Source organism: Vipera berus, assembly GCF_964194415.1.
Source record: "Vipera berus genome assembly, chromosome: 5".
NCBI classification, from domain to species: Eukaryota; Metazoa; Chordata; class Lepidosauria; order Squamata; family Viperidae; genus Vipera; species Vipera berus.
This window is the reverse complement of record NC_138207.1, coordinates 100,713,978-100,732,068: the sequence shown is the minus strand read 5'-3', so window position 1 is coordinate 100,732,068 and position 18,091 is coordinate 100,713,978. Positions and strand designations below refer to the sequence as shown.

General features: G+C 45.3%; 3 protein-coding genes across 5 annotated transcripts in view; 2 read left to right on the top strand and 1 right to left on the bottom strand.

Annotated features, from left to right (window-relative positions):
* Window positions 1-18,091, top strand: part of COMTD1 (catechol-O-methyltransferase domain containing 1) — a 581,650-nt gene that overhangs the window by 248,053 nt on the left and 315,506 nt on the right. The gene's annotated exons all lie outside the window — the stretch shown is intronic.
* The window catches only part of DUSP29 (dual specificity phosphatase 29), a 280,314-nt gene that overhangs the window by 119,572 nt on the left and 142,651 nt on the right, over window positions 1-18,091 (top strand). The gene's annotated exons all lie outside the window — the stretch shown is intronic.
* ADK (adenosine kinase) overlaps window positions 2,876-18,091 on the bottom strand; it is a 176,864-nt gene continuing 161,648 nt past the window's right edge. For all 3 annotated transcript variants that reach the window (XM_081329748.1, XM_081329749.1, XM_081329750.1), the window contains exons 10-11: window positions 17,851-17,937; window positions 2,876-3,852 (exon numbers count right to left, since the gene is read on the bottom strand). In XM_081329748.1, coding sequence (XP_081185874.1) covers window positions 3,728-3,852; window positions 17,851-17,937 — 212 coding nt within the window. In that variant the 3' untranslated portion in view covers window positions 2,876-3,727. The remainder of the gene's footprint in view (window positions 3,853-17,850; window positions 17,938-18,091) is intronic.

Sequence of the window (18,091 nt, the reverse complement as noted above, 5' to 3'; positions counted from 1 at the left end):
GAAGCGTGTCCAGCAGGCCTCTCCCTCGGCAGGTGAGGCCTGAGTTGGCAGACCAACGTTGGGCCTTCTCTACCAGAGGACGCACGAGGCGGTTCCTTCAGGTCTATCTATGGCTTTTCCAAGAGGGGAAAGCACCTGGCACTCAAAGCCCTAAGAGACGCGCAGGTCTTTGGGAAACTCTCAGTCAGGCAAGGGGGAGGGTCAAGTGGGGAGCTAGTCATGAGGAGTCCTTTCACCTGACACACACACACACACTCAAGTTCCACGAAACCCTTATCTCTTTGTCCTCAAGGGAAGGCAAGCAGCCTGGGGAGATTCTTGTATTATAGGTAGAACGCAATAAAGTACTAATCTTGAACTTTCACCTGTGGCACCTGACCGTCTTCCTATCAAAGAAGCGTGATGGGGAAGAGTCCAACTGATGTCCGTCTTCTCTGACCACCTTTCTTTTTGGAGGTTGGAATACCCATTATGAAAAGACAGCAACAAATGCATGGTGTAACCAGAAAAAAAAAAAGAAACTGGATTAGAACTGTGGGCGAAGATTCCCATTCCTGCTTAATGCAATGCATTTAAAGTATCTTCCATAATACAGTATATGAAATATTTTTAATTTACCTAATTTTGCCCACTTAAAAAATGCTTTTAACATAAATGCTTCAAAGTGCATTAATTACGTGGTTTGCTACATTTCCGGGGCATAGATAAGGAAGTCACTTCCTCCCTCCATAATTAAAGTTAACAAGTAGCACTGTAAGAGACGTGATGTCTACTTAGTGCCACAGGAAGTACATCTACCAACTCACATCTCCTGGTGCACAAGTAGACAATGACCCTTCTCAAGTGTGCAAAATGTAGCACAATGGACACCGCAGCACTCTCGTGTTGTTGTTGTGATTCAGGGTCAGCCTGTGGGTCCGGCAGCCGGGTCGGATGACTCGGATGACTCAGACGAGGGGGAGGAGGAGGGTGTTGAAGACGAACTTGCTGATGATGGCTTGGAGGCTTCGCAGAGCCCCCAGCCAGGCCCCTCTTCTCAGCTGCGCGAGCCCGACAGTGCGGATGATGATGACCCACAGCTGGCCCTGTTCAAGGACGCCCGACGCAGGAGGCAGTCAAGCAGGAGCAAGCAGAGAAAGGCTGTGGGACTCCTCGGAAGGAGGCACAGGGAGGCCACGCCCTGAACTCTAATAAAGGGAGTGTTTGGGGAAGGGCTGGTTGCTGAAAGCAACCGCTCCGTTTGAGGATCAAAGTTCCGGTATCTGGTTTCATGTTTTGTTGCTTGTTTGTATAATAAATCTTGGCAGACGTTTTCCAGCCTCAGACGCTTTCCAGCCTCTGCCGTTTGTACAGGGGTTGCCTTTCTGCAAGGCCGGTAGCAGGCTGGTACAGAACAGTTGTTCTGAAAGACAGTGCAGGTCAACCACCCACCAGCCTGGGCAACAACTTGTGTGCACAGCCACAGCACATTGGTGATTTGCAGGGCAATGGATGGCTTTCTTTTCTCTCCAAGAAAACTGATTGTCCAGCAGCATCGGCAGCTGATGGCTATTAACTGTCTCACTCCAGGGACCTGGGGAAAGCCCGGCGTTAAATATTTGCAGAGTTTAGAGAAGCTGTACTTCCACTTGGGATCCATGGCTGGAAGGACCTCCTCCCCCCCCCCCCATAGCTATTCTGATCTCTTTTCATTCGCCTTGAGAGAAATCGGTCATCTCCGCTGCCACATGTGAATACCCAAGAGCAAACTTTTATTTTGGCTTTTTTGTGAGAGGGCTTACTTTAATCGCTCTCCCTACACAGGGAACTGCTACACACATTTGTCGGGCAGTATTATTTTTCCATTTCAAAACTGAAACCCCGAGGGCATTTTTTACCCACGGCACAAGAGAGGCGCGATGAACTCAACCAGTTGGGCGAACGAAGGAGAACAGATGCAATGGGGTGGTGGCGGCGACAGGCTCACCTGACGCGTGGCTGTCCAGAGTGACGTAAATACATTTTAATACATGAACCCCCACGATGTCCCAAAGATGCTTTTTCACGAGGCGACTGGACTTTCTTGCTTTTCTTTGAAGATGTTTCGCTAGTTTACGAAGAAGCTAGTTTACATTTTATGCTGAAATATAAATTTCTAGTAACCAGCTTTTTTCTACATGGAGCTACATGGCCAATAGGAAAGTTTTGCCATAAAATAATGATCCATATCCAGTTTCTCTGAGGTTCTGTCTTCGTAATGGAAATCTCTGAAATTCTGCTGGGTTCCAAATGAAGTCCATTTTATTTCAATGTCCTGTGAACAACCACTAGATTTTAATTACTGGATCAATAGCATCAGTATATTTTTATGCCCTTCCTAATAATTTTATTTTATTTTTTATTTTAATTCCATTTATATCCCGCCCTTCTCCGAAGACTCAGGGCGGCTTACAATTTAAGCACAAATCAATGTGCTTAGCAATAGCCTTCATTCTATGTATATGCCTGCTTATTAGGGCTTTCGCCCCCCCCCAAAGCGGCATTATTACAAAGTCAGCTTAATTGCCCCCAACAATCTGGGTCCTCATTTTACCTACCTGGGAAGGATGGAAGGCTGAGTCAACCTTGAGCCTGGTGGGACTCGAACCTGCACTAATTGCAGGCAGCTGGTGTTACTTAAGGAGGCATTAGCCCACTGCTCCACCAAGGCTTAATAGCGGCAAGGTTATAGGTTTTGGTTACCTAATTAAATAATTTTTCTTCCTTTCTAAATTATGTCTTTTTATCAGCATCACTGATGGGTTGCAGTGAGGTTAATGCTTCCCACTCGCTCCTGTAGGAGTCTATTTACTGCCACAGAACCCCATCACACCATTAAAAACCCAGAAAAGGCCTGTATCACAATTCCTTTATTTATCAGTATCAAATTACATAGTAAATTACTTTGGAGAATGTGTTTCTTGAATACTGTAATACAAATAAAGATGTTTCCATTATTTGACGTACCATATTGTCTTAAAACTGTGCGTTGAAATAAAATATTTTGGCATGGCCCAAAGAAACAGCCTGCATGAGCTTTCTGTACTCCCATTCGCACACAATACATTTATACTTTCCGAGATGTGGCTCCATAGCTGGCCCGTATCTATTATGGGCTTTACTTACAATAACATCCAGTTCCTGCTCTGGGAAAATGAGATTCCTGAGCCGAAATTCAAGTTAGCGTGAAGAATGAAAGTCCTACCTCTCATTTGAGGAGCCTGCCCCCCATTTCCTACTCCAGCTCAAACAATCTTGGCTCACCCCGGAAACCATGATTGTACTTCCGATTACTGCAAGAGAACCAGGATTCAGCTGGGAAGGTCAGTAAACCACACCAGAGATCAAGGCCCAACCCTTAGACTTGTACCATTATTTTAGTTACTTCCCAACTGAATTCTCTTCTGGCCGAAGTGAGCAGTGTTGGCCAGGACACCAGGAGGATTTTGGCATCCCCTCGAGAACTGGTGTGTGTGTGTGTGTGTGTGTGTGTGTGTGTGTGTGTGTCTGTGATGCACAGGGCATCCGAAACTGCACCCTGGATGATCTGTCAGTCCGACGTTCTGAGGATGGGGGGAGAAAGGCATCCAAGAGAGGCGTCCAGGGTCCAAATGAACAGAAGTACAGAAAGGCCAGTGCAGAGTCCGGGTGGGGGGGGACGGGACAGGAAGTGGGCAGCGTCTCCTGTGGATCCCTCAGCGTGCCAGTATCATTTGAAGTCGGGTTTCTCCGGGAAGGTGCAACCGGAACGCTTGACGATCACGCTGGCAGCGTAGTGTCCAGCCCGGATACACTCCGTCAATGGCCGCTCGTAGACCAACTGGGACAGGAAGCCTGAAGGACAAGACGAAAGGGAGGGGGGGGGGAAACACATGAAAGGCTGAGCACACCTGATACACCCCCCCCCAACCTAGGATAGGGGGAGAAGGGCAAGGGAGGGGAAGTCTCCAGAGCACGGCTTCTGGGAGTCTTCCAAGGAATTTGCCACAGATAAAAAAAACCTCAATTTACAACCTAAGATGAAGCACGGTCCTCAGCTTAAAACAGGCTATGAATCCCTTGACTAGGTCACATCCAAAAGTCTTTTCTCGTTCTATGATAGCTCCTCATATATTTTAATTACATTCTTAGAATTGTGAACAATTAAGAGAAGTAATTTTTCTCCTCACACTTCAGCGATTATGTTCTTGGAATTTTGACAACTGGTCTGATCAACCAACGTTGGCCTGGAGATGCCCAAGTTCTAATTTTGTAATTATCAGTTTGAGTCTCACTATCAGAGGTGAAATGTTTGATGAAGCCAAAGCAGCAAGGTATGATCCTGATATGCATGTTAAGAACATTCACAGTTTTCGGTAATTAATGTCAGTTTCAGAAGAAATGTACAAGGACATCGGGCAATTTCCCTTTAATATAAAAGTGAAGAGCCTCAGCAGTTTTGCAAGTCCTTGTTATTATTCAGGTGGAGTTTCATCAACTCATCACTCTTGTCATATGATCCTCCTTTCCTTCAAAGTTCTTAAACATGATAGTGGTTAATCCCGACAACTGCTTGGACCATCCTGAGCTTTATCATGGACAGGTGAAATTGGATTCAGAGGGTGACCTGTGAAATTGTTTCAAAATGGAGCAATGTGAGGCCCCAAGGAGACCCCATGCATAACCTATGCTGGGTGACTTGGACAGTTTTGAGCATCTTAAAAATAGCACGTCAAAAGCCCAGCTTGGAAGTCCCAGGGAAGGAGTCTCTGAATATTTATTTTATTTTATTTTTATTTTAATCCCATTTATATCCCACGCTTCTCCGAAGACTCAGGGTGGCTTACAATTTAAGCACAAACCAATGTGCTTAGCAATAGCCTTCATTCTATGTATATGCCTGCTTATTAGGGCTTTCACACACACCCCAAGCGGCATTATTACAAAGTCAGCTTAATTGCCCCCAACAATCTGGGTCCTCATTTTACCTACCTCGGAAGGATGGAAGGCTGAGTCAACCTTGAGCCTGGTGGGACTCGAACCTGCACCAATTGCAGGCAGCTGGTGTTACTTAAGGAGGCATTAGCCCACTGCTCCACCAAGGCTCAATAGGTGAAGGTGTTAAGAGAAAGATCTTAAGTGGCTGTCCAATAGCAATACTGGATCAAGGAGGATCTCCACTAAATAAAACCGATCCTTAAGAGAGAATGCAACCCTCTCCATAACTGACAGGTCAGGCCCAGCTTCTCACCCTCGGGATACCCGCTGGCTCTGACGGTGTGCTGCTGTGCAGCTGAAGAGAGCTGTTGTTGTAGGATTGCTTGGGGAATGTGGAAGAAATAGGAGCTGGCTGTGAAGAGTGAGAAGACTGTGTTTATTTCCCTGTCCCAACTGATCCTGTGGCTTCAAGATATCCACGTGGATTGAGATCTGAACAGGCCTCGGTAGAATAGGACATCCATAAGCAGTTCTGTTCAACAGGTCTGGCTAATCACACGTACAGCCTACGAACGGCAGAAACAGAGCTGTAAATGTATCCTGCTGATGCTTGCAACACCATCAACTTCCTGAAGCTGGAAACTACTCTGTGTTTCACGACTGGATATAAACTGCAAAGCTCTCTCAAATTTAGCATCGCAGAAAATTTGATGAGGTAGACTTCAACTTCAATAAGGAAATAAGAAAGGCTGGTTGATGGCAGAATCAGCCTACAAGGACTTCAACGTATCTACAGTTAACCTTGCCTGTTATTTATTAATTTATTATTTATTTTATTAATTTTATTTATATACCGCCCTTCTCCCAAAGGACTCAGGGCGGTGAACAGGGCAATACATGTTAAAAGACAAAATACAAAAATTAAAAGAGATTAAACAAATGCCCACAGCTCTTACAATAAGTTAAAACACATTAAAAGTAATAAAAAACCCAACCCATCCCATCAGGCCAGGCCAGCTTGTTCGAAGAGATACGTCTTTAGATCGCGCCGGAAGGAGCGCAGGTCGGGCGCCATCCGGAGCTCAACCGGAAGATGGTTCCATAAATCCGGCGCGCCCACAGAGAACGCCCTCCCGCTAGGGGCCACCAGTCGGCATTCTTTGACCGGTGGCACCCTGAGGAGGCCCTCTCTGTGGGAGCGTACTGGGCGGAGGGAAGTTGATGCCGGCCGCAGGTGCTTCCCAAGGTATTCCAGACCCATGCCATGTAGGGCTTTGTAGGTCAATACCAGCACCTTGAACCTCACCCGGAAGACAACTGGAAGCCAATGCAGCTCGCGGAGCAGAGGTGTAACATGGGAGTATCAGGAAACTCCCAGCACAACTCTCGCGGCTGCATTCTGTACCAGTTGGAGCCTCCGAGTGGTCTTCAAGGGCAGCCCCATGTAGAGAGCGTTGCAGTAGTCCAGACGAGAGGTCACGAGCGCATGAGTGACCGTACGTAAGGCATCCCGGTCAAAATAGGGCCGCAACTGGCGCACCAGGTGAACCTGGGCGAAGGCCCCCCTAGTCACAGCAACTATTTGGTCTTCTAAAGAAAGCTGTGAATCTAGGAGGACTCCCAAGTTGCGAGCCCTATCTACGGGGGGTAATAACTCACCCCCCAAAGGACCCCACAGTTACTGTCCCCAAAGGACCCCACAGTGGTCAGGAGGGGCCACCTCAGTCACAGTAGGCCGAGATCTACTTAGACACATCCCTACTCATTATCTCCCCTAATCAGCAGTGAGGCTATAATTATGACCTACCAGATTACAACAAAATTCATTTAACAGTCACTGGGAATCGGGAGAAAGTGGCATTTCTCCTTTTTTTCTGTCTGGAAGCTACATACTACATCCACCTAAAAAATATGCTAAAACAAAGCAACGGTGTTTTGTGCTGAACAAAAATATTCAGATGTTTTAAATTGTAACACTGTACTGTTTAAATAAAATTAAAATAAGCCTTAACCATTGTCTAAATTTTGGAGCTAAAAACTCTTTTGTTATTTCAGTCGAAAGACTTTTCTTCAGAAGTCAAAATAAGAATAGCGAAGCCATTTCTTCTTAGCCCACATAAATAGCGAAGTAATTTTTTTTTAAAAGCCACAAATAAACCAGGCTCCGCTGAAGAGAAAAGCCGTGGGTGTCTTGCCTGTTTTTAATAAAGAACCTTTCCCCAAACTCTACATTCTCCTCCCGCACCTTTGGTTTTGCTTCCTTATATTCGTTTCTTCAAAGCTAAGAAACCTCCTTTCTGCTCCAGGACATGAAGATCCAGCGTAGCGTGCAGGAAATACGCGACAGGGATTCAAGTCATAAAATAAGATTTTTTAAGCGGGACGATATTTTAAAAAGGGAAGAACCGCGCTACCTTTTTAATACACTGCCTGGCCTTTCACGTCCAGCCCAACAGCTGCTCGGCACAGCCAGCGGTGGGCGATTTACGGAGGCCCAGCTGTTGAATTCAGTCACTGCCTGGCTCCTTGCCAATAATACCCCACTTTCTGAAATGTCGCCTGGCTGACGGGATGCCCAAAGGTTTGCTTTGGACAAAGCGGACCCACAACGGATGACTCGCCATCACAACCAAGGAAGAGGCTTATCCTAGAATCCCAGGGCTGGAAGGGGCCTTGGAGGTCCTCTATACCAACCTGCTGCCCGTCCAGCGCTTACACCATTCTGGACAAACAGCTGTCGAATCTCAACTAGGGCGTCGTCCCTAGATTCAGATAAAAGCGGTTTACAAGCCAGTCATCGGATCCTATGTTGTTTTGGCTCCTGCAAATGCCCACTCTTTCCGCTGCTCCTCCCTCCTGTTCTTCCTCTTTCTGTCCCACTTCCTGGCTTTGGCCCACTTCCGCTCGGAATGAAAACCAACTTAGGAGAATCCACCGGCGTTAAACGTTGCTCAGCTTTCACGATTCGTATTTCAAGCTCTCCTTCTGGATTGCTTTCCAATGCTGAGCTGAGCTGGTGAAAAGAAGGGGGTCACTTTCACCAACCCGGCTAAATTAAAATGCAGTTTTAATTTTTTTTTTATTAAAGAGTTTTACAAAAACAAAATTTTACAATATATCCCCAAATCCCCCCCACCCCAAACCCACCCACTTCCCCCCCCACTTCCCAGAGCTAAATACAGGATTATAGTTACAATAATCATATTCTAAATAAAAATTATGCATAATATACAATTAACCAAATTCATAATGTGCTTTAACTCCCCTTTAACATAACTACAAACAACGTGCCAATAACAATATCCCACTAAAATCTACTCATAAGCTAAATGGAACTTTTTAGTCCCATATTTGTTCTGAATATAATTTATCCATCTCTTCCAAACTGAAATATATCTTTCCTGTGAATGATCTTTCAAATAAGCAGAAATCTTAGACATTTCTGCAAGATTCGAACCTTTAAACACCCATTCTTCTATAGTGGGCAAACTATCCTTCTTCCAATATTGTCCCACCAGTAACCGTGCTGCTGTTATCATATTCAACATCAAATTAGTTTCTTTAACATCACAATCTACAACAATACCCAATAAAAATAATTGCGGAGAAAACTTTATCTTTCTCTTAAAAATCTTTTGAATGTTCCACCAAATTTTGATCCAAAAAGCTTTTATGTTTCTACAAGTCCACCACATGTGAAAATAGGTAGCTTCTGAACTACCACATCTCCAACATTTAGACTGTAAATTAGGATACATGTTGGACAACTTCTTGGGATCAAATGCAGTTTTAATTTTGACTTGGGTGTGACTGTGGTTTGTAAACCATTTCTGTGTGAATCCAGGAATGACGTCTCGTTGATGAGCCGAGTGCAACTTTTATTTCATAGTGGATTTTTAAAAAAATTTGTAAGCCGCCGAGAGCCGCCTCTGTGGCAGCTATGTACATTTGTTTAATAAATACGTAAAAGTTGTGACATGGTTCACCTGAGCGCCCCAGCAAAGCACGCTGGAAAAGCATCAGCCTCATGCGAAGACATTTTCTACAGAAACTGCCAGATGCAACTTTTTCCTCCTTGCTCTTTCTTAGAGCTCTCCTGTTTTTTTAGGGCTTCGATTTCAGCCGTTCTGATTTATCTTCCTGCAGCGTTTACCGAATCCTCCCCATTTAGGGACAGATGGCAGTGAAAAAACTGCCGCTCTGCTCATCTACCTTGATGCTGCTGGGCTAAAGACCTGCTTCCCTCACGCCGAGTAAAAATCAATGTGAAGTTTGAGGAAACCCATCCACGGCTTGATTAGGATGTGTTGCTTGTTCTGTAACAACTCCTTGAAGCTGTGGAGGAAATTGATTCCACTCCGTAAAATCTAAGGAGCCGGGGAAACGAGGCCCATTGATGCGGCAGTTATGAAAACACTTAGCAGGAGACTCAGAAGCGGGAACAAACAGTGTAAGAAGTGTCAATTTTTACTCTCTATCTATATTTTTCATCTCTGAGAGCGAAAGAAACCCATGAGTGCACTATCGTTATCAAACACCCCACGTGCTAACTAATACTTATTTCATAATCAAATTCAATTCTAAAGGTAAAGGTAAAGGTTCCCCCGCACGTGCGTGCTAGTCGTTTCCGACTCTAGGGGCCGGTGCTCATCTCCGTTTCAAAGCCGAAGAGCCAGCGCTTGTCCGAGGATGTCTCCGTGGTCACGTGGCCGGCATGACTAGACGCCAAAGGCGCACGGAACACTGTTACCTTCCCACCGTAGCAGTCCCTATTTATCTACTTGCATTTTTACGTGCTTTCGAACTGCTAGGTTGGCAGAAGCTGGGACGAGTAACAGGCGCTCACTCTGCAACGCGGCACTCGGGATTCAATCCGCCAAACTGCCGACCTTCTGATCGACAAGCTCAGCGTCCTAACCCACTGAGCCACTGCGTCCCTTAATTCAATTCTACCACAATGTTTTTTTTGCAACCCATTCAGCGCATTCATTATAGTTCGTCTATCTGTCCCTAGCAGGAGGACAAGCGTAATCATAAAACAGTATAAAATCAAAGGACTACAAGAACGTCTTCCAGCTGCGAATAATATATTTTAAAACACACGGGCAGGTAAGTAAAAAAAAAAAAAAAGGCAACAGACATTTGATGGCATTTTGGCCCTGTGGAAATGTTCATTTTTGAAAATCCCCCGAAGAACAGACACATCTTAGTACGTCTGATTTTAAACCAGCGCTCTCCAAACTTGGCAATCTTAAGACTTGTGCAACTCCCAGAATTCCCTAGCCAGCATGGCTGGCTGGGGAATTCTGGATGGTAAAGTTCACAAAGTCTTTAAAGTTGCCAAGTTTGGAGAACCTTGTCTTAAATTGGCAGTGTAGGAGATGGCTATAGAGGCGCCAGGTCACTAGGATTGAGCCCAAAGCGGCCCCTACCCATAGGTGGGTCCATGAGCAAAGCCTTTTCCAGCTGATCTTACTGTACAGGCCAGGTGAGAGCAAAGGAGACGGTCTCAAACCATGATAACAACAACAACAACTTTATTGTCACTTTGAACGTACACCAATCGGCATACATCACTGCAGCCGTCACAAATACGAGTCAGTTGCCCAGCATCTGAGATTTGATCATGTGGCCACGGGGGAAACGCAGCAATGGTTGTAAATGTGAAAAACAGCCACGAGTCATTTCTTCAAGGGCTGTACTAGAGCACCAGAAAGGAGATAAGAGTCACGAAAAGATGGTGAGATTTGGAGAATCAGGAAGAAGAAATGGAATGAGGTCATCTTTGCCTCACGGGCACCATAGTATAAGCTGCTATTAAATACTCTGCAGGCAAGAGTGTGGAGACACAAAGCAATTTTTGTGCTTCTGGGTCCCACTTAGTGTTTGAAAACATGTCTGTAATATTCAAAAAGCTGACAGTCACCGTTATAATTAGATTGAAAACTTAAAGAGTATGCAAAAATATTTTTTCTAATACAATAGAGGGAAATCTGCCGAATTCATGTTAGAAATCTCTTCCTCCTCCTCCTCCTCCTCAGAGTAGCTGTCAGTCAAAAGGCTGAGGAAATGAAAACAGAAATTTCTTTCCCCCGTCTCCTACCGAATTGCAAGGAGAGACAGCAAGGGTTGAACCAGACAGCCGTGCTGAGCTAATCTCTTTTACACTTATCTTCAGCTGAAAGGAAAGAGGCGAGAGCGAAAACATTCTTCACCTCAACAGTCTTTATTTTTCCACTCTGCTTCATTTATAAAGATTTCACAAGACACAATTCATAAAGCAATGGAGTTTCAGAAGATCGGCTATCTTTTCTTTAAACAACGAAGTTACTCTAGCAATCATCTGAGGCGCATATTTTACAGCTGTCAGATGGTGAAGGAGGGAACCAGATTTATCCTAGGGGACGGGGAAATTAGGATAGGAGGTGAGAGAAATAATCTGTGACAGGTATTTTAATTATGATGATCATCTTACTGTCATGTTTTTATTTCATGCAACCTCCCAGGCTTGAAGAGGAAAGCTAGAGGTATCTCACATGGCATAGATCCTATTTTTGTCACTCTGCCGAAAATCTGGACAATATAAGATAAAATAATGTGTACATTTCCTTGTTTGCTGGTTACTGTCATGACATTCAGATTTTTTGAAATACAGTTGAGTTTATCTAATAGGTGGGGAGATCTTCTTGTCAACTGAGGAACATCTAGTTTATTGAATTGTTTAAACCAAATCAGTTCCATCTACAGGTAATCCTTGACTTATGATCACAACTCAGACCAAAATTTGGGGCTTAGATTCATTTTCTTGGCAATATTTCATCCAGTTATGATAATGGCTTGGATTCAAAGGTTAAAATAATTAAGATTATGTTCAAACAGACAGAGAAACCATTGATCAGCAGAACCTCAAGAGATGGTGGTCAACCTAGTGGAAGAGGACTATATTTTCTGTGGAAAAAATGGACTTCTTTCCAGATGCCCCTGAATTTCCAAATGAAAGCTTCTAGTCCTCCTGAACACTGCAGGTGGGAATACGCTGGAATGGATGTTCTAAATAAAGTAACAGGGATAAAGGCAAAGATTAGGTGCATACTATATGAACGTTTGAGGAAGTAGAGGCATTTGAGGAATGTTCTGCCATTCATTTTCTGAATATTATTTATTTATTTATTTCAATTTATATACCGCCCTTTCCCCGAGGGACTCAGGGCGGTTTACAGGGCAAATTAAAACAGTACAATATTTACAGGTTAAAATTAAATTAAATTAAATAGCCCCAAAATAATTAAAAATTAAAACCTTAACCCAAAACCCTCAGTCCAGGCGGGCAAGCTCGAATAGCCAAGTGTTTAGGTCCCGGCGAAACGAGCGAAGGTCGGGGGCCATCTGGAGTTCCACAGGCAGCTGATTCCAAAGGGCAGGCGCGCCCACCGAGAACGCCCTCCCCCTGGGAGCCGCCAGCCGGCACTCCCTGACCGGCGGCACCCTGAGGAGGCCCTCCCTGTGGGAGCGCACAGGACGAGGGGAAGTGGATGCTGACAGCAGGTGCTCCCGAAGATAGTCCGGACCCAAGCCATTTAGGGCTCTATAGGTCATCACCCATATGACATGATAGCAGTCTTCCAGTATTTGAGGGGCTGCCACAAAGAAGGGGGGGTCAACCTGTTCCCCAAAGCGCCCGAAGGCAGGACAAGAAACAACGGACGGAAACTAATCAAGGAGAGAGAAGCAACCTGGCAGTAAGGAGAAGCTTCCTGACAGTGAGGACAATCAACCAGAGGAACGGAAGTTGCCTCCAGAAGCGGTGGGTGCTCCATCACTGGAGGCTTTCAAGAAGACTCTAGAAAGAGTGCAGAGAAGAGCAACAAAGATGATCAGAGGACTGGAGGCTAAAACATATAAAGAACTCTTGCTGGCATTGGGTACGTCTAGTTTAATAAAGAGAAGGACGAGGGGTGACATGATAGCAGTGTTCCAATATCTCAGGGGTTGCCCCAAAGAAGAGGGAGTCAAGCTATTCTCCAAAGCACCTGAAAGCAGGACAACAAGCAACGGATGGAAACTAGTCAAGGAGAGAAGCAACCTAGAACTAAGGAGAAACTTCCTGACAGTTAGAACAACTAACCAGTGGAACAACCTGCCTCCAGAGGTGGTGAATGCTCCAACACTGGAAGTTTTTAAGAAGAGACTGGACAGCCATTTGCCTGAAATGGTATAGGGTTTCCTGCCTGAGCAGGGGGTTGGACTAGATGACCTCCAAGGTCCCTTCCAACTTTATATTATTATTATTATTATTATTATTATTATTATTATTATTATTATTATTATTATTATTATTATTATTATTATTATTAATTTATTTATTTATTATTATTATGAGACCAGACAGCCACCTATCTGGAATGGTCCAGGGGGTCTCCTGCTTGAGCAGGGGGGCTGGACTAGAAGACCCCCAAGCTTTATTATTCTAGCTTTATTATTCTACGATTCTGTTATTCTATCAATCCTAAAATGTACTAGCTCCTTGGAAACTGGTACATTTGGAAGAGCAGATATGCGGCACCAGGGGACCAAATATGAGGCGGTGACTTATAGCCAGCTGTATCCCTCTTAATGTAGCTCCAGCTAAATCTTGCTTTCCTCAAATTACATCACCCCACCACCTGCCACTAAAATTACTAATAAATCACCTACTGGATGGGTGAGAAAGAGAGAAAAAACATTTCTATTATTATTCCACGGTTAGATTTTGTGCATGAGAAGGAATAAGGAATGATGGGAATCTCAAGAGAATGTTAGTCAGTTTTTTTCCACTTGGTTTCCAGGCAGCAAAATATGGGCAGTCCGACCACAAATTGAGCCCAAAGTTTCTCTTGCTAAGTGAGACATTTGTTAAGTGAGTTTGCGCCATTTTTCAACCTTTCCTGCCACTCTTTTTAAGCGAATCACTGCAGCCGTTTAAGTTAGTCGCATGGTTGTTGCGTGAATCTGGCTCCCCTCATGGATTTTTCTTGTTCAGAAGGTCACAAAAGGGGATCACGCGACATACACCCCCCCCCGGGATGCTGCGGCCGTCGTAAATATGAGTCCGCTGCCAAGCGTCTGAATTTTGATCACGGGGCCCTGGGGATGCTGCAACGGTCGTTAAGTGTGAGAAACATTGTAAGTTGCTTCTTTCATTGCCGTTGTAACTTTGAACAGTCACTAAATGAATTGTTGTAAGCCGAGGACTACCTGTAGTAATTTACGCAAAGAGTGGAATTTTGGAGAGACTTCCGCAGATGCGCGCGCTCCGTCCCTCCGGGCTGTTTCTTTCCTGTGGCTGGAGCCGACAAAGGGCTGCCGAGATGCGTCTCCTCCTAGTCCAAGATCGGCTGGAGAGACCTTGGAAAACCTGGCAAGTCACCCAATCGGTAAAATAACCGCAATCTGTGAGGCAGGGCAGCCCCTTCCCGGTTTCACGGGATGTGGGTTGCAAAAGGCCTCCCCTACACTCCGACTCGCAGCCCGCCATGGGGATGTGGCGCTTTGCCTGCACAGCTGACGTGCCCCCCCAAGAAAGCTCCAGGGGACATTTGAAAGGTGAGCGCAGGTGGCCTCCCCATTTTGAGGGGGGGGGCAGGGGGAGACAGACTAGGACAGGATAGGGCCCGCAGGCAGAAGAGGAGGGAGAGGAATCACTTCTTGAGTCCGTCCTTGGTTCCTAGCTGCAGATCCGGGTTATACATGAGTGTTTTCAGCTGGGTTTTGTTGTGATTCAGGGTCAGCCTGTGGGTTCGGCAGTTGGGTCGGACGACTCAGAGGAGGAGGGGGGTGTTGAAGACCTTGCTGAGGGGGTTGAAGATCTTGCTGATGATAGCCCTCAGGCAGGCCCCTCCCACTTGGTCACCATGGAGACCTAGCTGTGTGAGCCTGACAGTGTGGATGAAGATGACCCACAGCTGGCCCTGTTCAAGGACGCCCGACGCAGGAGGCAGTCAAGTAGGAGTAAACAGAGGAAGGCAATGGGGCTTCTCGGAAGGAGGCAGAGAGAAGCCACGCCCTGAACTCTTTATAAAGGGAATGTGTGGGGAGGGCTGGTTTGCTGAAAGCAACCGCTCGGATAGTGTTTCAAAGCTCCTGTTTCTTGGTTCGTGTCTTGTTTGTTTTTGTAGTAATAAATTTGGCAGGCGTATTCCAGCCTCTTGCCGTTTATAAAGGGGTTGCCTTTTCTGCAGGGCCGGTAGCAGGCTGGTACAGAACAGGTTTTCTCTCTTGTTACTGATATATGTTTCCTTTGTTATCCCTGGTGGGACTTTATTATGAGAGCGGTTTTTAATCCTAAAAGCAGGGGTCTCCAACGATGGCAACTTCCAAGACTTGTGGACTCCCAGAATTCCTCAGCCAGCCGTAGCCGGGCCTTAAGGTTGGAGACTCCCGCCTTACAGCAGCAGAGGAATTCAGGTTATTTACTCTAGAGTTAATATCACCAACACCAGCGCCTTTGCTACACTTTCCGTTTCTTGACTTCTGCTTGGTTTAATCATGTTTTCCTACGGACTCTTCAGGGATCAGATACTCGTGGTTAAATGCAGGAAATAAGTTTTAGTTTTGCAACTTGTGATGATGGAGGCACTCTTGTTCTCATTCTGTTAGATGAGACATACTTCTGTCTCTACTTTTGATTCTTACTCAGGATGCAGTGGGTTCTCACACTCGGCCTGCCAGAACTTTTTCTCTCTAGATCTCAGACTTAATTTCCTTTCTGCGCCATCCCCCAGATGTAGACCGTTCTTCCTCCTGAGTCCCCCTCACACACGTGGAGAACGGAGAAGAATGGAGAATTTGCTCCATCAATTCTCTTCTTTTCCGAACAGTCCAACCCTCCGCATATTCATTCCTAAAAAAAAATGCCTCCTTGGTCTTTGAGTAAATATTCAACAAAACATTCAGACACAAGTACACAGAACTAGGTAGATTTTTCTCTGCGACAAAGTGCCCTTTAGGTAAAATTGTTGCTTTCCATCTGTTGACGCTATGTAAATATTGTCCTCTTGAAGCTGGGCCTGGAGAGGTCAGCTCTCCCTAAGCTGCATAAATTAAGAGGCGTCCAACTGTTTACATCCCGGTGGAGTTTAGCTGAAAATGCATTCAGAATAGAACATATTTAGAATTCCACCCTAACGCCTCTTCTGGCATTAGCCTTTTCTGTTATAGGACGCTGAGCTTGTCGATCAGAAGGTCGGCAGTTTGGCGGGTCGAATCCCGAGTGCCGCGTAACAGAGTGAGCGCCTGTTACTCGTCCCAGCTTCTGCCTACCTAGCAGATCGAAAGCACGTAAAAATGCAAGTAGAAAAATAGGGACCACTCCGGTGGGAAGGTAACAGCGTTCCGTGCGCCTTTGGCGTCTAGTCATGCCGGCCACATGACCACGGAGATGTCCTCGGACAAGCGCTGGCTCTTCGGCTTTGAAACGGAGATGAGCACCGGCCCCTAGAGTCGGAAACGACTAGCACGCATGTGCGGGGGAACCTTCACCTTCATTTGCAACCTCTACTACTACTAAAAGGAAGGGACCACATGTTTCAGTCTAAGCGCTACCAATAATGCTCTTCAGGGATTGGTTCCTTAGGTGTGGTTTTGCCAGATTTCCTAAGGTTTAAACCTTGAGTGGAGCCTGAAAGATAACAGCTAATGCTGTACAGACCAAGACCCAAACAGCCGAGACAGGCACAAGCCTAACGGGAGAAGAACGGGACGTCTACGACTCCGACTGGTTCTCATCAACTCTTTTCCTTCCTACAATGCTTAGAGAACAGAATGAGCTCGTCAGCCGATAACACAGATAAAGGCTTTTAGGATAACCTTCAACCAACTGTCCTACGGTCTTTTCGGTCAGGAGGAGGAGGAGGGGGAGGAAGAGGAAGGAGAGGGAGGAAAATTCTGTTTCTGTCATATTTGGGCTAATGCCCAAACAACCACCAGAGGGCAGCCAGGGCTTGTGTCTCCTGATGTTGCTGCCACCTAGGGGCTGCCTAGAGCTCTGCAATACAGACCTGATAGTACAAGATTGACAGCTCAAGGTAAACCTAGGCTGTAACAGACGGAGCCAAGAAGTGAAGACTTTCCTATATTCACCTCTGATGTGGCAACAACAACCTTAGTCACAGCATGAAAACAAGTCCCGTATTTTGAGAAAAATAAGGAGAGTGTTGTGGACAACTTTAAGGCTTTCAGCACAACCATTTTCAAAGCGGAACAGCCTGTTGTTGCAAGATGCAGAGATTTATCATCAACAAGAGAACTTTGCAACTACACAAGGTTTTGATTTATTTGAGGCATTTTAAACAATGGGAGACTGAGAGTTGGATTCTTCAACCCTTCCCAATATTAAAAAAAATTGAGATCAGATATAAATTGGAGCAGATGTTCTGCTATTTCTGGCTCTTAAAGCATATCATTTGGGGGAGGGGCGTTTACACAAACAGATGCACTAAGGGGAAAAAAAAGTTAAGGTTCAAATGTTAGTTATTTTCATACTCTGCAATATTCACTATAACCTGCTAATAGAAGAGCAATGTGCTAAGATTTTAAAGCCAGGGTAGAATTTGGAGGACTCTACAAAGCATATTTGCGGCAGTTTTGTTTACGCAACATTCTGACAGGCCCAATTAATCTTGTGAAAACAATGTAGATGTTACTTAACAGCATATTATCTGTAAAGGTAGCAACACGATTTTCCTGAGAGAATTAACAGTCCATTAAAACAGACTCTTAGGATGCAAATGAAGGCTTGCAAAGAACAAGCTTGAAGCTCTACGCTGGGAAAAAACACCAACGCTTGTCATCACCTTGTCTAATGAAGTTGCCGGTGAGGAGAGGAAGGTGGGAGAACAGGAAGATCTCCAGACAGAATAACCTGAGAAAGATACGTACCACCTACAAAGGCATCTCCGGCTCCGTTAGTGTCAACTATCTCGCTTTGGTCGCTAATTAAGACTGGGAAAGTTCTTACTTCATTTTCTAAAAGGAAAGGAAAGAAAAAAAATAACATGTTTTACAACGTAATTTGACCATGTTCTGAACGGCAACATCTTGTCAAACACAAAACCATGGATGCCTTCAAGCAGCCCCAAGGCAGAGATGCTTCCATTTTGTAAGTGGACTCAGCCAAGAG